General features: G+C 44.0%; 1 protein-coding gene across 1 annotated transcript in view; it reads right to left on the reverse strand.

Annotated features, from left to right (window-relative positions):
* CAMK4 (calcium/calmodulin dependent protein kinase IV) overlaps positions 1-22062 on the reverse strand; it is a 274385-nt gene that overhangs the window by 32196 nt on the left and 220127 nt on the right. The window contains exon 8 of the mRNA XM_044291226.1: positions 478-553. Within this exon, the coding sequence (XP_044147161.1) occupies positions 478-553 (76 nt within the window). The remainder of the gene's footprint in view (positions 1-477; positions 554-22062) is intronic.

A 22062-nucleotide genomic window follows, 5' to 3' on the forward strand; every position in this document is an offset into this window, starting at 1 on the left:
CATTTCCATGGTTACGACCACCCTGTAATCAGCAGTAGTCGTGCTTGCACACTATAGGAAAAGCGCCGGCCTCTGTGGTGGCTGGGGCCACAGGAGTCCTAATAGTCCAGCACTTTTTTCTATAGTGTGCTAGCACGGCCACTGATGCTGGATTACATGGTTGTCATTTGTCATAACCGTGAAAACGAGCAGCGTATAAAGTGATGGAAAGATGTATCTAGCCAGCAAAAGAAGCAATATGGACAGTCACAATACTATAGTATGTGCCTTGTATTAACTTAGTCTACATAATAAATGCAATTTGCTGAAATGAAACAGCTCCTTTAAATTCAACTATATTCATATTATCTCATCCACTTCTTTATTATTCAGTTTTGATATCACAAAAATTAAATCTCCATTTTGTTTCATAACGTCATATGCCAGTATACTATTTTTCAATCAATAAACATAAAAATATGAGTAGTAAGTACTTACAATATATAGGTGATAATACCCACTGACCACATGTCCACCTCCGGTCCATAGGCACACCCTCTGAGAATTTCTGGAGCTGGAATAGAAGGGAAATACATTCAAATGAAATAATTTACTATAATAGTTGGCATAAAGAGCACTTCTATTGCAAAATATGCTACTGCTTTAATGGGTTATCCAACATTATACCACACAGTGGTGATCATACTTACCTCGTCCCCGCCGCTAAATTCAGTCTCTTTTCATCCACAGTCATCTCTTTATCTCCAGCTATTGGCTGCAGTGGTCAAGTGCCCCCCTGTGTTTGAGCATACCACTGGGCATATAAGGATGCATATGTCTCAGAAGGAGGCCTGTGATCAGGGGTGGATTGGCCATAGACCTTACAGGGAAATTTCCAGGTGGGCCGATGCCCAGGGGGCCGTCTGGGCCCTCCTCATGGCTGGCCAGTGGAAGTTTTTGGGGCTGCATTTTATGATGGACTGTGGCATTTGGCTCTGTTGGGGTGGTATAATGTGCCACAATATGCTATTGCTGGCCCTGTCTTCCATCAATTTGGACCCAACTACAAAACGGGGGCCAATTTTAGTATTTTTTCCAGGGCCACTTTAAGTTCCCAGTCCGCCGCTGCCTGTGATGGATGCCAGACAGCTGCACCCTCAGCATCCCTTTTTTTTTTTAAAGTATACAGCATGGTGCTCATTTTTTTCAGTTGCTCCCTGTACAGGAAAATGCAGTCTGCTGTGTTTTACCATACAGTTAAACAAATGATCTGCCGATGCATACTGGGTGGACAGAGGCCATAGGGAGGCTATGGTCTCCCTCTGGTGAATGGGGCCTATGGAAACCTCATATCCTGGCATATACAGTCATGTGAAAAAATTAGGACACCCTTTGAAAGCATGTGGTTTTTTGTAACATTTTTAATAAAAGGTTATTTCATCTCCGTTTCAACAATACAGAGAGATTAAAGTAATCCAACTAAACAAAGAAAACTGAAGAAAAGTCTTTTCAAGATCTTCTGAAAATGTCATTCTACAAAAATGCCTATTCTAACTGAGGAAAAAGATAGGACACCCTCACATGTATTCCCTCTTAAATTGGCTCAGATCTCACACAGGTATATCACACCAGGTGCACATAATTAGTAGATCGTTACTCTGCATGTTGAATGAGGCTTGCCCTATTTAAACCTCAGACATTTAGTTTGGTGTGCTCCTGACTGTTGAAGTGAGAGTGAGCACCATGGTGAGAGCAAAAGAGCTGTCAGAGGACTTCAGAAAAAAGATTGTAGCAGCCTATGAGTCTGGGAAGGGATTTAAAAAGATCTCAAAAGATTTTGAAATCAGCCATTCCACTGTCCGGAAGATAGTCTACAAGTGGAGGGCTTTCAAAACAACTGCCAACATGCCCAGGACTGGTCGCCCCAGCAAGTTCACCCCAAGAGCAGACCGCAAGATGCTAAAAGAGGTCTCCAAAAACCCTAAAGTGTCATCTCGAGAACTACAGCAGGCTCTGGCTACTGTTGATGTAGAAGTATATGCCTCTACAATCAGAAAGAGACTGTACAAGTTTAACTTGCATGGGAGGTGTGCAAGGAGGAAACCTTTGCTTTCCAAGAGAAACATCGAGGCCAGACTGACATTTGCCAGAGATAAAGTTGACAAAGACCAGGACTTCTGGAATAATGTTCTTTGGACAGATGAGTCCAAAATTGAATTATTTGGACACAACAGCAGAGGACATGTTTGGCGTAAACCAAACACAGCATTCCAAGAAAAGAACCTCATACCAACTGTGAAGCATGGAGGTGGAAGTGTCATGGTTTGGGGCTGCTTTGCTGCAGCAGGACCTGGTCAGCTCACCATCATAGAATCCACGATGAATTCTACTGTGTATCAGAAGGTGCTTGAAGAACATGTGAGACCATCAGTTAGAAAATTAAAGCTGAAGCGGAACTGGACCATGCAACATGACAATGACCCAAAACATACTAGTAAATCAACAAAAGATTGGCTGAAAAAGAAGAAATGGAGAGTCCTGGAATGGCCAAGTCAAAGTCCAGATTTGAATCCCATTGAGATGCTGTGGGGTGACTTGAAAAGGGCTGTACGTGCAAGAAACCTCTCAAACATCTCACAGCTGAAAAAGTTCTGCATTGAGGAGTGGGGTAAAATTTCCTCAGACCGATGTCGAAGACTGGTAGATGGCTACAAGAACCGTCTCACTGCAGTTATTTCAGCCAAAGGAGGTAACACTCGCTATTAGGGGCAAGGGTGTCCTATCTTTTTCCTCAGTTAGAATAGGCATTTTTGTAGAATGACATTTACAGAAGATCTTGAAAAGACTTTTCTTCAGTTTTCTTTGTTTAGTCGGATTACTTTAATCTCTCTGTATTGTTGAAACGGAGATGAAATAACCTTTTATTAAAAATGTTACAAAAAACCACATGCTTTCAAAGGGTGTCCTAATTTTTTCACATGACTGTACATAAGGTTAAGTGCAGAGGTGCAGTGTGCACTTAGTCTAAGGAGGACTACCTCTGTAAAACATCAAGTAAAGGGAACATACCTTGACTTCACTGTGGGTCCATATCAGTCTATGAGCCCAGTATTAGATATACAGATCAAACTGCACATATGTAGTGATAGTCATACCATAAAGACAATTGCTTATATTGTGCACAGATAATACTGCGTCCATTCTACTCGTACCTCCGCCACTGTCCGTGCTGTGCTTACAACACAAAATGAACCATGCCCATCAAATATCTTCCTTTTAATTCTGTTCTTCCCAGCCTTTTAAATTAGTGATGTTCAAAATGTAGGCTGCAAAATGGTCGTCCTTTTAGCCCTTAATTGATAAATCTGTAACATATACATTTTATTTGGGACATCCCAACAGTACAACCCCTCTCCTAGTAAAAACGGAGCATTCTTAGCAATCATCTAAACACCATAGGTACAACTGCTGAAACCCTCAGCAAAGATGATGTCACCGAAACTATGGGCAGGCATAAAGACGTATCCTCCTTTAAATCGACATATGCTGAAATGTATGGTGCGATATGTAAATAAAATATACATTTGATGGATGGCATCTGTCACCATAGGCTCCCATGTTAAAATATATACACTCACCTAAAGAATTATTAGGAACACCATACTAATACGGTGTTGGACCCCCTTTTGCCTTCAGAACTGTCTTAATTCTACGTGGCATTGATTCAACAAGGTGCTGATAGCATTCTTTAGAAATGTTGGCCCATATTGATAGGATAGCATCTTGCAGTTGATGGAGATTTGAGGGATGCACATCCAGGGCACGAAGCTCCCGTTCCACCACATCCCAAAGATGCTCTATTGGGTTGAGATCTGGTGACTGTGGGGGCCATTTTAGTACAGTGAACTTATTGTCATGTTCAAGAAACCAATTTGAAATGATTCGAGCTTTGTGACATGATGCATTATCCTGCTGGAAGTAGCCATCAGAGGATGGGTACATGGTGGTCATGAAGGGATGGACATGGTCAGAAACAATGCTCAGGTAGCCTGTGGCATTTAAACGATCGCCAATTGGCACTAAGGGGCCTAAAGTGTGCCCAGAAAACATCCCTCACACCATTACACCACCACCAACAGCCTGCACAGTGGTAACAAGGCATGATGGATACATGTTCTCATTCTGTTTACGCCAAATTCGGTCTCTACCATTTGAATGTCTCAACAGAAATCGAGACTCATCAGACCAGGCAACATTTTTCCAGTCTTCAACAGTCCAATTTTGGTGAGCTCGTGCAAATTGTAGCCTCTTTTTCCTATTTGCAGTGGAGATGAGTGGTACCCGGTGGGGTCTTCTGCTGTTGTAGCCCACCTTTCTTTCCCATTCTAACATTCAGTTTGGAGTTCAGGAGATTGTCTTGACCAGGACCACAACCCTACATGCATTGAAGCAACTGCCATGTGATTGGTTGACTAGATAATCGCATTAATGAGAAATAGAACAGGTGTTCCTAATAATTCTTTAGGTGTGTGTATATATACATGTTAAGCATACTCTTTTTTTACTGGGTGGCTATGATAGACACCATCCATCACTCAAAGGCTCCTTTGTTACAACAAAAAAGCAAAGTTTAGAAAATACTTTTCTTAACGCAAGATTGGATTGATTTTTTTTATCCTGGGATATTGGAGTCCTTAAAGGGGTATTCCCATCTAAGACAATGGGGGCATATTGCTAGGATATGTTCCCAGTGTCTAATAGGTGCTGTGAGGTACACTGAGAACGGAGCGGGGAAGGTGGTTGCTGGAGGTCCCCGGGTCCAGCCACCACCAAGCGCTCTCCCCATAGTAGTGAATGGGAGCACACTGCACTTGCGCGGCCACTGCTCCTATTCATTTCTATGGGACCGATGGAAATAGCCGAGCCAGTGGCGGCCCCATAGAAATGAATGGAGGGCAGCTGCGCATGTGCAGTACACCCTCCGCAATTTTTGGGGCTCCATAATCGTTGTAGGTGCGGGTCCCAGAAGTGGGATGCACACCTATCAGACAATGGGGGCATATCTTAGCAATATGTCTGAGATGGGAAAACACCTTTAACAAAATTTAAGAAAATGTAAGAGTAGCAGTATACCAAAAATGTAAACCCACTCAAGAGAATTGATGACCATTTAAAGCAACTGTCCGTTCATGAACTCCAAAACTACATATAAGTCAGAATCTATAGGGGATGATTACCTGCTATTTATTCTCCTCACTGGTTGTACCTTGGCTGCTTTTTAGCTCAGCTCCTTTGATGACTCTACCTTAGCTGCAGTGTCTACAGGGAGTCTGGGCAAGTCTGAGACACACCCCCTGTCTCATCATTGGTTCAGTCTGCCACTCTCTCCCTCACCCTGCAGCACTGCCTCTTCAGATTGGCTGCTGTGTATAAACACGTCTATCACAAATCTGTCACAGTGTGGAGATCTGATTTATACTGTACTACAGCAATGGCCAGGGCTGTCTTTACCAAGGGGCAAAACGGTCAGCTGCCCCCGGGCCCAGTTGCTGGGGGCCCAAGGCAGCTGCCTCTTGAGCCCTGCTAGCCACTGCCCCGGGTGTCAGGCTGTCAGCTACACAGGGGGTGCTGCCATGCCATGCCTGCCGACACTGAGTCCAGGCATCGTACTGTTAGAGCTGTGAATGTGATCTAGGACCTTAATGACATCATCACCATGTGACCAGTAACCTAGCAATGTTACTGGTCACATTGCTATGAGGTCATCACAGGTCCTACCAGGAGTGTTGCTGTAGAAGTTTGGAGCTTTTTTTGTGAAGATTACATAAGAAAAAGGTGACAGGGGCTGTTATGCTAATATACTGTAAACTACTGTACAGTGGGGTGCTGTATACTGTGTGGGGGCCTGTATACTGTGGGGGGGCTGTATACTGTGTAGGACTGTATACTGTGGGGGGCTGTATACTGTGTGGGGGCCTGTATACTGTGGGGGGCTGTATACTGTGTAGGACTGTATACTGTGGGGGACTGTATACTGTGTGGGGGCCTGTATACTGTGTGGGGGCCTGTATACTGTGTGGGGCCTGTATACTGTGTGGGGCATGTATATAATGTGGGGGGCCTGTATATAGTGTGGGGGCCTGTATATAGTGTGGGGGGCCTGTATATAGTGTGGGGGGCCTGTATACTGTATACTCTGGGTGCTGTATATTGTGGAGTGCTATACTGCTGTACTGTATACTGTGGGGGGCTGTATACTGTGGGTGCTGTATAGTGTAGAGTGCTATACTGCTGTACTGTATAGTGTGTGGTGCTGTATACAGCGAGGTGCTATACTGCTCTACTGTATACTGTGAGGTGTTGTATACTGTGGGGTGCTGTATACTGTGGGCTGCTATACTGCTCTACTATATACTGTGGGGTACTGTATAGTGTGGGGTGCTATACTGCATACTGTGTGGTGCTGTATACTAGTGATGAGCGGCAGGGGCAATATTCGAATTCGCAATATTTCGCAAATATTTGGGCGAATATTCGGCATATATTCGCGAATTCATGATCCTCAGGCATTATTTTTTTTATTGCAAAAATTCGCATAAAATTCGCATACAAATTATTTTCGCATAAAAATTTGCATGAACTGGTATTTCCACAAAAATCAAATATTCGCAATTACGAATATATTTTGCGATATTCGAAATATTTGCGAATTCGCGAAGTGCCGATATTCGCGATTAAAATTCGCAAATCGAATATTCGTGAGAAACACTACTGTATACTATAGGGTGCTATACTGCATACTGTGGGGTGCTGGGGTGCACTGTAACACTAGTGTGAGCCGAGCCCCGGTCTCCTTCCTGCAGAGCGGTGCCCACTTCCAGCCTGAGCCCAGCTGCCCAGAGCACTGATCCTGAGCCGCTGGAGTCTATAGAACTGGAAGTATTTATATCACTGTACTCTACCAGTTGTGTGGATTTTGTGTGTGTTGTGGTGGAGGCTGTGATTGCCTGCTAAGGTGTGGGAAGGCAGGATCCAGGGGGCCCAAGTAAATTTTTGCCCAGGGTCCAATCAATATTAAAGACGGCCCTGGCAATGGCGGAATGACCATCAAGTAACTGCTACACACAGACTGAGAAGAAAGAGCATTAGTAACAGGGTAACCTGAAGGGTCACTTTAACACAATCCAGGGGTCTCAGAAGCCAAAAGGAAATCTGGAATAATTGTAATGATCAAAAATGCTAAAACTGCCAGGCTGTAAATCTGAGTAAAAGGAAAGTGTTCCATTAATATTCGTGGCTAACCCGGGAGAAATATGAATAACTGTAATAATAAATAATAAATCAGATAAGATTATAATTTCCATTGACCCTTTTAACATACTGTAGCCTCTACAAATTAAACATACTATGGCAGAAAAGGGTGAAATCAATATAAATTATAATCCTTCAGTTATCGGAAGACTTCAAAGCCTCCTTCTAACACTAAGGAGATAAATGATTAAAAACAAATTAAGATCAAAGACATAGTGGGAGGCTAAAGCAACATTAGATATGTGTGCAATTAGCATTGTACAGCTAGTAACAGATCTGAGCTAATACATTCAGGCAGGGCAGTCTTTAATATTGATTGGACCCTGGGCAATAATTTACTTGGGCCCCCTGGATCCCGCCTTCCCACACCTTAGCAGGCAATCACGCCCTCCACCACAACACACACACACAAAAAATCCACACACTTCGTAGAGTAGTAAACTTTAATAATGATGAGTGGCCACTAGAGGTGTTCCTTGGCAGTAATGTAAATAAGCTTGCAGAGACAGGCTATAGACACCAGAACTACTACATTTAGCTGTTGTGGTTCTGGTGACTATAGTGTCCCTTAATATAGAGAAGAAAAAAATGAATCAGCACAAAAGTATCAAATAAAATGGCTGTATCATTATTAAAAAAATTAAAAAAGCAGAACTTCTGACACAAATATATAGTATTTTGCAGATTACTTTTTTTATTTTTACAATGTGCAGATAGTACTGTACTACTAACCCCTCCATCCACAGCTACATACAGGGTAATACAGCGCCACATACTGTACCTCTTACATCCAGTGATGTCTCTTTGATGTAGATGTTCTCTTTCTTCATCTTCTCCTTTCAGACCTTCACACCATTTTTCAGCCATTTCTCATCTCTGCAGTTTACTACTTTACTACTTTTCCATCATCCTCCCATGTTCTGGACAAATCATTCTACCACCCCCAATACTGTGCCACTGTGCTCCCCAATACTATACTGCAAAAACAGATAAACCCCCTGATAATAGTAGTACCATGCAAATAATGCCCTTCAATAATTATTGGCACACAGTGCCCTAAAATAACCGCGGCCAGCAAAAAGTGCCCCTGACACTAATAGTGTAAACATAACGTCCCCCAAAAATAATTGTGTTAAGCCGATACTGTGCCAATGTGCCTCCACAGTAATAGTGCTCCCAAAAGTCTCACTAATAGGCATAATTCTAGAGCACACGTGGTAGTAATAGGGCTCCTACAGTGCCCCCCAACATGTCCCCACTGTGCCCCAGAAGTAATAATGCTCTCATAATATCCCCATAGACCGCCAGTAGTAATAAAGCCCATCATAATGCCCCCCAGTAGTAATAATTCTCCTTATAATGTGCCAGTGCAAAAAATACCGCTTTTTAATGCCCCCAGTTGAGCTAATGTCCCCATAGTGCCTCCATAATGTGCCAGTATAAAATACCACTATATAGTGCCCCTAGTAAATGGCTTCATAGTGCTTCTCTCCCCCCTTCTTCCTAGTGCCCAACATGATGTACCAGTATAAAATGCCCCATATATAGTGCCCCAGTAGATGCCCTCAGTGTCCCCCATAATTTGCAAGTATAAAATACCCCTTCTTAGTGCCCCCCTCAGATGAGCCCATAGTACTCCTCTCTCCCCTTCCCCATAGTACCCACCATAATGTGCCCCAGTATAAAATGCCCTTATACAGAGCCCCCCATATAAAATACCCCTTCTTTGTGGCCTCAGTAGAAGCCCCCATAGTGTTCCTCTCCCCCTTTCCCCCATATAAAATACCCCTTCTTTGAGGCCTCAGTAGATGCCCCCATAGTGCCTGCCCCCAATCATGTGCCAGTAACAAGTGCCCCCAATCATGTGCCAGTAACAGGAAATATTTCTACGTCTTATTTGCCCTTGTGGGGTGCAGTTATACTGTATGCTCTAAAGCATTTTTTGGCTTATATTAGTGGGAAAAAAGGTCTTATTAGCTGTTGTGTGGCGAAGTGAGAAAATGACAGCCCTTTTTGGCATGTATTAGTGGCACAAAAATATATATTATTTGCCATTCAGCAGTGCAGTTACATGTTCTAAAGCCCTTTTTTGCGTGTATTAGTGGCACACCAAAAAAGTATTTGCCGTTGTGTGGTGAAGTGAGCAAATTACAGCCCTTTTTGGCATGTATTAGTGTAAAAAAAAAATATATTTGCTATTCAGTGGTGCAATTATATATTCTAAAACCCTTTTTGGCGTGTATTAGTGGCAAAAAATATATATATATTATTTGCCATTCAGTGGTTTAGTTATATGTTCTAAAACCCTTTTTGGCGTGTATTAGTGGCAAAAAAAAATATATTTGCTGTTCAGCGGTGCAGTTATATGTTCTAAAACCCTTTTTGACGTGTATTAGTGGCAAAAAAATATATATTATTTGCCGTTCAGTGGTTTAGTTATATGTTCTAAAACCCTTTTTGGCGTGTATTAGTGGCAAAAAAATATATATTATTTGTCGTTCAGCGGTGCAGTTATAGAGACAAGAGACAACAGTATGCGTGCACTCATCCAATGGCGCAGAAGCTGAATGTGCTCCTGGCCAAGTTGCTGTTGCTGCCGTTCCTCCCTTTCCAAGTGGTTGACTCTGCACCTTTCAGAGAACTGATGGCTTGTGCCGAGCAGAGGTGGAGAGATCAAAGCTGTCATTTCTTTGCCAAAAAGGCAGTACCAGCCCTGCACACGTACTGTATGTAGAACAGAAGGTGGGCCAGTCCTTGAGCCTCTCGGTGTCTGCCAAAGTGCATGGCAAAGCCGACATGTGGAGCTGTAACTACGTTCAGGAACAATACATGTCCTTTATGGCCCACTGGGTGAATGTGGTTCCTGCACAGCCTCACCAGCAACTTGGCCAGGTGACGCCACTTCCGCCTCCACGTTCTCACAACGTTGGTCCTGTAACATTGTCCGCCCCGCCTCCTCATCCTCCACCGTGTCCTCAGCCTCCACTGCGGGAACAATTCAGAGTGCCCCTCCAGCATACCACATGTGCAGGGCACGGCGGTCTCATGCTGTTCTGCACCTGGTTTGCCTGGGCTAATGGAGTCACACAAGGGAGGAACTGCTCTGTGTCCTTCATGAAGAAATTGAATCCTGGCTTTCTCCGTGACAACTCAAAATTGGAACCATGGTGACCAACAACGGGAAGAATATGGTGTCGGTGCTGCGACAAGGAGGGCTGAGCCATGCACCCTGCATGGCACACGTCTTCAATCTGGTTGTCAAGCGGTTCCTGAAGTCTTCCACCCATCTGCAAGACATCCAAAAAATGGCCAGGGAGCTTTGCATGCACTTCAGCCACTCGTACACTGCAAAGCACACCCTCCTTGAGCTGCAGTGGCAGAACGGCATCCCCCAACATAGGCTGATATGCGACGTTTCCACCCTCCATAGGTTGGACCGACCATACGAACAGAGAAAGGCCATAAACGATTTTTTGATGATCAAAGCGGACAGGAGTACTGTCCTGCGCAACTTCGATTTCAGCCAGTGGCAGCTCATGCGCAGGGCCGGTTTTAGACAATATGTGGCCCTGGACAAAATCAAAAGTGGGGCCTCCAAATCTTGTAACACAGTCACATTACGTTGATTCCGTAAATGAAAACAAATATGTGAATGTGTGTTTATTTAACTATATTAGGCTACTTTCACACTTGCGCTTGATCGGATCCGTTCTGAACGGATCCGATCATATTAATGCAGACGGAGGCTCCGTTCAGTACGGATCCGTCTGCATTAATAACTTAGAAAAATTTCTAAGTTCGCAAGTAGCCTGAGCGGATCCGTTCAGACTTTCAATGTAAAGTCAATGGGGGACGGATCCGCTTGAAGATTGAGCCATATGGGCTCATCTTCAAGCGGATCCGTTCCCATTGACTTACATTGTAAGTCTGAACGGATCCGCACGCCTCCGCACGGCCAGGCGGACAGCTGAACGCTGCAAGCAGCGTTCAGCTGTCCGCCTGTCCGCGCGGAGGCGAGCGGAGCGGAGGCTGAACGCCGCCAGACTGATGCAGTCTGAGCGGATCCGCTCCATTCAGACTGCATCAGGGCTGGACGGAGGCGTTCGCGTCCGCTCGTGAGCTCCTTCAAACGGCGCTCACGAGCGGAATTGCGAACGCAAGTGTGAAAGTAGCCTTAAATGCACCAAATTGAATTGAAATATATAACTACAACATTCAATGTTGAATCCTAAGTTTATTCTACACATAATACTAACAAGCAGTATCTTGTGATTGTAGTCTTGTCATTTAGTTGTTTACTTGTAGAAATAGTATGTATAAGATCATTTGATATTCCATCTATGGATGCACAGAAATCAGAAAGTGCTGATTAAACCATTAATAATGGGAACTTATTAAACCATGTCAGTATGAATAATACTAGAACAATTTAGGTAACTTCACAGTTTACTAAACTAATAATAAAATAAATGAGCACATCTTAAAGTGGTAATCCCGTTTAGATATATACAGCATATCCACAGGTTATACAGTATATGTCTAAGGCCTCTTGCACACGAACGTGCGCATCCGTGGCCGCGCTGCGGGCCGAAATGCATGAACACCCACCGTGGGGCAGCGGATGGCGGACCCATTCACTTTAATGGGTCTGTGATCCGGCCGTTCCGCAAAAAGATAGGACATGTCCTATCTTTTTGCGTAATGGAAGTATGGGATGAAACCCCACGGAAGCATTCCGTAGTGCTTCCGTAGGGTTCCGTTCCGTGCTTCCGTTCCGCACCATTCCGCATCTCCGGATTTGCGGACCCATTGAAGTGAATGGGTCCACATCCATGATGCGAAATGCACACGGAACGGTGCCCGTGTATTGCGGATCCGCAAATGCGGTCCGCAATACGGCAACGGGGGGGGCTCGCGTTCGCGTGCAATAAGCCTAATAGATGCAGGTCCCAACTCCAGAGATAAGTGGGTCTCAGAGGTGGAGCATGCGTCTATCACACATTTGTAGCATATCTTGTGGATATTCCATATATGTATAAGGTAAGAATATACCCTTTTAACATAAATAAAAATCAGGACAAGAAGAAGAAAACAACATGCTCAAGTGCAATGATCATCTTTAAATGGGTTATTCTCACATGCTCATTCATTGTTGGATCATATCTTGCAAGAAATTCCACTTGACCATGAAAACTTCCATTACTAGGATGGTACAATTTATCTGTACTTCCACGTAAAGCGAAGTGGCGTTCAGCTAAATAGCAGATAATGTGGATGACTCTGCCGAGGATAGATCTCCAGTATGTTTTTTCTATTTCAACATGCTGCATGTTGGCACTGTCAATAGTGTTTTTGCACACAAATACCCCTTTTCAAGTTATGCCAGTCTTGCATGCACTGCTCATGTGGAGCTGAATATTCGTGTTCCTTCAGATGACTATGGATATGCTTCCACTTGTTAAATCCGTCTTTGTCCTATTTTCCAAATAACGTACAGCGAAACCAAAATACTTTATCTGCCTGCACAGAATACACCAGCCAAGTGCGTAAAACTTTGTCTCCATTCCTCACTTGAGTAAAATAATTTTCAGTTGTAAATTGTCTTGGAATTTTTTACTTATCCTGTGGGAATACCATATTCAGAATTTGCTTGGGTCCTCTTTTTACTAACTCACATCTTTAGCATCAGAAATTGTTGTAGGCCATGATGCTGGGTCATCGGATAAACTTTTAGTAATATCGACAGTTTCCATGGGTAAATCAGTGCTCAGCAAAGTAACAGGTTCTGTAGCTTCCCCAGATTCTTCCCAGGTAGTCGATTCCATATGTTGTGTCTTTTCTATAGCTGGCATGGGCTTGGCAGTTACCACAGAAACAGATAATGGTGGTCGTCCGGTGACATCACCAGAAGTAGAACTTCCCCTTGGCTTAATTCGTCCTGTGATGTGAAGAACGTTGCGGATAATAGTCCAACATCTGGCTTTTTTCCTTCTGCTCTTTTTCGTTTTTGATAACCACTTAGATAAGAGCGCTTCATACTACCAAATTTCGGGTCGTTTCTTGCTCGTCATAGCAATAAAATAATGAGAATTCTAATGTAATTACTGATCACTGTATATATTATAATAATGATCTTTATCTATATAACACCAACATATAGATACAGATAAACATAGTAAAAAAAATTAAACATTTTAAATTATAGGCGTTAGGGCCCTGCTCACAAGAGCTTTCAATATATGAGAAGCCTGTCACCATGCCGTCTGCCTGTTCAAACATCTGTGAGAAAATGGCTCCTTTTAAAAAGCTCAAGGATCCTGTGTTGTACTTTAAATAGTTCTTTTAATGTCTTCCCTCTTTGATATTGCACCATTAACTGCGAGAAGTATTATTGAAAAGTGGAAGGAACCACAGCAACTCAGCCACAAAGCGAAGACCACATAATGTTACAGTCTAATATATATTTACATATCTGTCTATCTATCTATCTATCTATCTACCTATCTATATGTATATATTGTGGTGATGTGTACAGTATAAGTGCTGGAAGGCTTGTATATCCCACCCAGATACCTCAGCTGGGTGAGATAACTGAAATCCAGAGAGCTGCAGTGGTTTCAGCAAAGTGTAGTTTGTCGAGACAGTTTTGTCTAGATGTTGTTCTGGGCTGGATTTAATGTGGACTGGGGGATAGGTTTGGTAGTGGGATCTGCCAGTCCACACCCTTCCACTACATGTATTGTCTTTTGCCGGAGGTGATCGCTGGTGAGGCCTGCTGCTGTCATCAAGGACAGATAAAACAACCCTCTGTGTATGACTTGGGGGAAGACAGGCTGAGGAAGCCTCAGAGGCTCTGTGTGGTCTCCGCCAGGAGGGCTGAGGGGCCACGAGGCTTTGCAAAGTCTGAAGTTTGGGGGGGCCCCAGCGACGCCTACGGAAAGAGGGTCGCACGGTCAGAGTCGGAGGACTTCTGGACCATCTCCCCCAGGGTGCTGGCGTGGTCACAGCCTGGAGGCCGCTGGACCGTATATGGCTGAGGAAGCTGGCTCTATTGACATGTGTGAACGGCACTCTATAGGTGAGGTAGAGACAACACGTGTATTAGGTAGAGCCCAGACTGGCAGGTGTTTATTTTCAATGTTTATGTGTGTGATGGTGCTGAAGTGCCAAAATAAAGCACCTTTTGGACTTGAACCCCAGTTGTCAGAGGAGACAACTTTCAACATTTTTATTCGTACTAATCTCTGGTACATAGGAGTTTTTGTTTGTTTAATATTATACTTTTTTGGCACAGTTTTTATTTTATCTATTTTTTATGGCGTCCACGTGAGGGGGTAGGTCATGTGATATTTATATAGAGCTGGTCGTTACAGTGGTAGCGATACCTAATATGTTTTTTTTTTTATATAATATTAATTTTTGTTTTACACAAGAAAAAGCATTTTTGAAAAGAAAATCATGTTCTTGTGTCTTCAGTTTTTGGCGTCACCTGGTTAGGTCATTTTTCATCAAGATTTCGAAACTTTTTTTATTAAAAATCGCTTGATGAAGTGAAAGATGCACTTTTTTTTACTTACATTTTATTTTTTATAAAACATTTTCTTTGTTTATTTTTTTGTTTTTGTTTTTTCACTTTTTATTTTTGTCCCAGTACAAGGACTTCAATATTTCAGGGTCTGATCCTTGTTTCAGTGTGGTACTATACATGCTGTATTGTACTACATTAAAACTGTCAGTTTCACACTGACAGTGTGCCTGTGATACACAGCCAGGCTTCCTGGCATTACCATGACTGCCATTGGCCCCCTGTCACCGCAGTGTGGGGACTGATGGAGAGGCAGAGGGTGCCCTCCCTCTCTGCCATCCTCTTATATGCCGTGGTCAGTGTTGATTGTGGTATATAAGGGGTTAATCCACTGGCATCGGCAGATACAGCTGGACCCCTGCATTGATCTGGCTCGCACAGCTCCAGTGCCCGCCCAATCATCATGACGTACTAGTGCATCAGTTTGCGGGAAGTCAGATCCTGCTGTGATGTACTAGTACGTCGTATGTCGCCAATGGGTTTAAAATCAAACAACTCCATACCTTTTGAGGCAAAATCCAGAGACAGAGTAGAACCATGAGGAACATAAGGCCTTGTTCATATCACCGTTTATTAGTCCCTTCTTTTTATGCATCAAAAGAACAGAAAAATAAAGGAAAAACAGATCCTGTATTTTAAAATAGAATCAGTTATGCATCAGTGTTTTTCTGTCTGAGATCCATTATTTTAAAGGGAAAAAAGGACTCTTGCACGCAGTCTAAAACCAAGGACCTCAGATGGTATGGAAATAGCGAAAAATGGCAGTCAAATGTGCATAAAGGATGCTTAAAATACAAGATTCGCTCTTCCTTTATTTTTCTGTTCTTCTGACAGATGAAAAGAAGGGACTAATGCACGGTGATGTGTTAACCCGGACTAACCAGGATGGAGCAGTTTTGCTGCCCCAAATTACCACTCCATGTGTCCTCACTCTAAAGCCTCATTCACACGTCAGTGTTTGGTCAGTGATTTCCATCAGTGACTGGGAGCCAAAACCAGGATTGGAGCCTCCACAGATACACGGTATAAGGGAAAGATCTGCACCTGTTCTGTGTTTAGAGCAGCACCTGGTTTTAGCTCTAAATCACAGATGGAAATCACTGACCGAACACTGATGTGTGACTCAGGCATTAGTGCTCATGCACACAACCCTAGCCTGTTTTGCTGTCCAAAAAAGGTAGATCTGCAAAACACAGATACTGGTCATGTCCATTCTGCATTTAGCGGAACAGAACACGTAATGTGGCCAAGAATAGGATATATTCTATATTTTTGCGGGATCGCAGACAGGCATACAGATGAGGAATTCACACGGATAGGGATGAGCGAACTTGTGTTTTAAAGTTTGGCGTACAAGGTTCAGGTTATCTAAGAATTCCGCTATGGATTCCGCTACCACGGACAATAAGGTATGGTCCGTGGTAGCAGAATCCATAACGAATTCTTGGATAACCTGAACCTTGTACGCTGAACTTGAAACACAAGTTCGCTCAACACAATTTTGCAGAACGGATGCGGATCCACTCATTTAAATGGAGCCGTAAAAGATGTGTAGAGCACACCGTAGTTCTGTTTCGCAGCCCTGCAAACAAGATAGCGCATGGTCCTATTCTTGTCCGTAATTGCGGACAAAAATAGGCATTTTCTATCATAGTGCTGACCGTGAGCAGTCTGCAAAATGCGGAACACACATGGCCGGTATCCGTGTTTTGCAGACCACAAAACACTACAGCAGTCTGAATGAGCCCTAATAGTAAGAGACTCATCTGTATTTTGTAACTCACATTAACCCCATGTTGCCCATTGTTTTAGGAGGTACTTGGAAGTCACTTAGTATTAGGCCTTTTGCATACGGCCGTTCCGTGCAATTGGGGCTGCAATTTACGGCCTCTTATTAAGGTCTCACGTACACGGCCGTTGCTGGCCACGGCCCGCAAACAGTGGGTCCGCAATATGCGGGCACCAGCCGAGTGCAAACAGCGGGTCCGCAATATGGGCCACGGCCGTGTGCATGAGGCCTTAATGTGGGGCACATGGGGACAAACTGAGAAAAGCATGTGCCTCACATTAAAAATAAGTGACCCCCCATCATGTTTCAACACATGGCATTGGCAACTTTGGGGTTAATAAGTCACATTAACCCCAATGTTGCTGGCCCATCTGGTACTTATGTTTTTGCCTGCCTTTATTTTTAGGCAGGCTAATGATTTGTGTACAGTATGGACAGTCTGGGATACCTGATGATTATGAGTCCTGTTACACCCTGTGGGGTCAGGGGCCCGGGCTGCTAATGACTGGGACTGGCAAATAGCAATTGTGGTGGTTGTGGTCTTGTGGAGATGCTGCTGCTTCACTGGGCACTCTCTGGCTGGCTTGCCTCACCTCAGAAACAGCCAGCAGAGGACCTTGGTTTGTTTGTATTCCCTGCCTCCTCCTCTTTTAATTATTAGCTTTTTTCATTGGTGCTTCAGCTTCAGAGGCACCTCCCCTTGTTATTTCATTGGTGGCAGCGGCTGCTGCATCACAGTGGGGGAGGTAGGGACGCTCTCTCCCTCTTTCTTCACTGTGCGACTTCATTGGTGGCAGTGGCGGGCCGTGGCTGCATCACAGTGGGAGAGGGGGATGACGTTCTCTCTTTCCTCCATCAGTGTGCAGGCGACGAGTACAAGGATCGCGGCTGGCAGCTGCGCAGACTAGCTGGCCGCGTCTCTGCACTGAGCGCTTTTGTGCTGAACGCCCGCTGGCTTCCGCGGACGTTCAGCTGAAGAGCCTGAAGCAGGGAACCCCCTTCCACGTTGGCCAGTTTGCCCCCCCCTAACGCCGACCCTGCTCATGCGTGACACCTGCTGTTTGCTCAGGCTCTTTGAGGAGGCCACGTTATTTGTCAGTCGTCATGACTACGGGATGAACGTCATTCCACTGCTTCATGTCCTGGAACAGATGCTGGTAAATCTGGCTGTTCAGGGGACTGGAGACATGGCACCTAGATCTAACAGCCACATGAGTCCTGTGGGGGCTGAGGTCTGACCGGGGGGCCCTCTGCGGTCATGTTCCTCTGCCATGGCTGCTGTGACAGGGTGGGGGGATAGGAGCAGTTCCAGCTCCATCAGCAGCAACTTGAGTCTAGAGTCACTGATGAGCAGCTTTCTTCAACCGCCTAGTGAAGAAACTACTCCCCAGCAGCAGCACCAGCTAGTCCTGGAGCAGGACGTGAACCAGCAGGTGGTGGCATACTTGGACAGCACCCTGTCACCCCACATTGAAGATTCGCTGGACTACTGGGCAGCCAAACTGGATTTGTGGCCAAAACTGTCAGTTTGCCCTGGAAAAACTGTCATGCCCGGCCAGTAGAGGGGCTTCAGAGCGGGTGTTTAGTGCAGTGAGAGTCCTAGTTACCCCAAGAAGAACTCGCTTGTCCACCCAAAATACGAGGCCCTATCAGATTGGAACAGTTTCAATGGAGTACAGGAGAAATGGGACTACTTAAAAGTGGCACTATTGAAGGCAACAGATAATTGCATTAGGCTTGTCAGTAAAATCAAAATTGAAGAGACCACTGTGGTACTCAGCAGAAGTGGCCAAAATCATAAAAAAATAAAAAGATAGCATTTAGTAATTATAAAAATAAAAAAAAGAGGATGACAGGCAAATTTATAAGATTAGGCAGAGAGGCCAAGCAAGTAAAAGGAGCTTCTAAAGCACAGGCAGAAGAGAAATTAGCTCAGTCAGTGAAAAAAGGCGATAAGACATTCTTCAGATACATAAATGAAAAAAGGAAACTAAAACAAGGAATTACCAAATTAAAAACAAAAGAAGGAAGGTATATGGAAGAAGAGCTAGCTGACTGACTCAATGAATACTTCTGTTCAGTTTTTACAAAGGAAAATGTGTGCAGTACTGGAGACCATATCTCCAGAAGGATATTGACTTTGGAGAGAGTTCAGAGAAGAGCTACTAAACTAGTACATGGATTGCAGGAATAAACTTACCATGAAAGATTAAAGGACCTTAACATGTATAGCTTGGAAGAAAGACGAGACAGAGGGGATATGATAGAAACTTTTAAATACATAAAGGGAATCAACAAGGTAAAAAAGGAGAGAATATTTAAAAGAAGAAAAACTGCTACAAGAGGACATAGTTTTAAATTAGAGGGGCAAAGGTTTAAAAGTAATATCAGGAAGTATTACTTTACTGAGAGAGTAGTGGATGCATGGAATAGCCTTCCTGCAGAAGTGGTAGCTGCAAATACAGTAAAGGAGTTTAAGCATGCATGGGATAGGCATAAGGCCATCCGCCATATAAGATAGGGCCAGGGGCTATTCATAGTATTCAGTATATTGGGCAGACTAGATGGGCCAAATGGTTCTTATCTGCCGACACATTCTAGGTTTCTATGTAAAATGTGGAAAGACTGACCTTTGTCAAGATGAATCAGGTGTAGATCAGCCAGGATTACCACCCACCAATGCCTGATGCATCAGACTAGCTCATCCATGGTACCACAGCAATGCTTTGATAAGAGACCGGATTCTTCTGGCTAATTGCCTCAGCTACTATTCTGATGCTGCCACCTACTGTACCTAATGCCACACATCTGATGCCAAGTGTTCCTTCTTTCACCCACCATTTTCAGCTGGTACTGGTATTGCCAACCACCTTGCCACTCTGTCGCCCGTTCACTCTGTGGTCTCCTGATGCTGCTGCCACCTCCTCATTATGTCAACTTGCGTCTCTGTGGTCTCCTGATGCAGCTGTCGCCTCCACACTATGTCACCTTGCCACTCTGTGGTCTCCTGATGCTGCTGCCACCTCCATACTATGTCATCTTGCCACTCTGTGGTCTCCTGATGCTGCTGCCACCTCCACACTATGTCACCTTGCCACTCTGTGGTCTCCTGATGCTGCTGATACCTCAACACTATGTCACGTTGACACTCCATGACCTCCTGATGCTGCTGCCACCTCCACACTTTCATTGTGCCACCCTATGGCCTCCTTTTGATGCTGCTGCCGCCATCTCCACTATCTCTGTCATTGTGCCACTCTGTGGCCTTCTCCTGATGCTGCTGCTGCCGCCACCTCCACACTCTGTCATTGTGCCACTCTGTTGCCTCTTGATATTGCTGCTGCCACCTCCACACTGTCATTGTGACACTCTGTGGCCTCCTCCTGATGCTGCTGTCACCTCCAGACTCTGTCACAGGGCCACTCTGTGCTGTTCCCACCCTCCCAACTTCATGACTGGGCCACTATTTTGCCTTTCGGCCTGGCTGACATCAACATTTATTTGCATGTCATACTGACTCACACTATTATTTCACTACCACAGCAGACTCCCTATGCGTGTTACTGCAAGGCACAGTGTTCTACACCACTATAAAGGTTCTCTGCAGCCAGGAAATAGCAGTTTTTAATGCGATTCGTCACAAATAAATTTTGTTGGAACCAATTTTTTTAGAAAAATTCGGTGAACCGGCAGAATAGAATTTTTGATCTACAGTATAAGGCTACTCAATAAATGAGCCTTGTTACAAGCAGCAGATAAATGTGACTAATTACAGTACAGCCACATGTTCAGGTTTCTGGATGCAGTTTTGGAAGCCAAAATCAGAAGTGGATTATAAAAGGAGAGAAAGTCTACGACTTCTCCTTTTTGGTTTCACTCCTGGTATTGGCTTCCAAAACTGCATCAGGAAACCTGACGTGTGGCCGTGCCCCTAGATTTTACTACAAATAAATGGATTACTGAAGTTGGTTGATATTTACTTCTGTTTAAAGCGTATCCTTTGCCTATACGTGTCAATCTACCATTTAACCATTTCCTGACATGTGACCTACTATCACATCACATGTTGGGTCTTTAAAGATGACACCCGCTCCCGAGCCATGCGGGCGCCATAGCAACCGGGTGCCTGCTGTTTCTTACAGCAGACACCCGCGGCTCATGTCTGCAACCGATCGTGGACATTTAACCCCTCAGACGACCTGGTCAAACCTGACCACACCATCTGAGCTCGCTGAAAAACGAAAGCACGCGCTTCCGGTGATGCTCTGGCTCCCCAGCATGGGGACCAGAGGAGCCGGAGCTTGTATGCGGCAGGAGGCTGCTGCACAGTCATTTCTATGGAGCCCTTGTCTGTAATAGGCCTCCGTAGGAAAGTAGTAAATTCATTCTAGACTCCAAAGCTAGTGCTATCTAATGATTGCTTGTTATAGTTCACTTTGAGAACTAAAAAAAAATTGGAAATAAATAAATAAAAGTTTTGACAAATAAAAATAAAAAACCATAAAATTTCAAATCACCTTTCTTTCCCCAAAATGAGAATAATTATTATTTTTTTTTATTTAAAAAATGCACATCATGGGTATCGCCGCATGCAAAAATGCCCATACTATCAAAATATAAAAGTATGGTGATGGATCATTTATTTGTAGTGACCATGTCAATCTACCATGTGACGTCACCACAGGTCCTTTTCCTCAAAGAAGAAGACAGAAGAGAAGCCGGGCTGCGCGAACAAGTGGATTAAGGTGAGTTTATTTATTTGAACCCCTCCATCACTATTTTAGTAAGCATTCTGTATTCAGAATGCTATTATTTTCCATTATAACCATGTTATAAGGGAAAATAATAAAATCTGCAGAACACCAAAACCAAACCCGAACTTCTGTGAAGAAGTCAGGGTTCGGGTCTGGGTACCAAACATGCAGATTTTTCTAACGCGTGTGCAAAACATTGCGCATTTTCCCGCAATGCATCCGCATCCTATCCGGCCCTCACACTCAACGCCCGTGTGAAAGAGGCCTTAGAATTTCACTTCTGACTACATTTCCACTGCACCGATCCCCTGGGAGTACACTGGGACACAACACTACCACTCCCATCCTCTGCACTTATATCAACTAAATCTTTCAAATATAAGACTATTTAAAGATACAAGAGACTACAAAATTCCATGATTCACAGGGGCATCAATAATCTCAGACATTAATTTAATCTAAAAATGCACCCAGATTAGGTTGTCCTAATGCCTGAGTTTGATTAATTACAGGGCATCGGTCAGCAGATTTTTACCTATAAAACTGGTTGACCTGTTACATGTGCACTTGGCAGCTGAAGGCATCTGTGTTGGTCCCATGTTCATATGTGCCTGCATTGCTGAGAAAATGATGTTTTAATATAT

This window comes from Bufo gargarizans, chromosome 1 (genome assembly GCF_014858855.1).
Source record: "Bufo gargarizans isolate SCDJY-AF-19 chromosome 1, ASM1485885v1, whole genome shotgun sequence".
In the NCBI taxonomy this organism is placed as follows: Eukaryota; Metazoa; Chordata; class Amphibia; order Anura; family Bufonidae; genus Bufo; species Bufo gargarizans.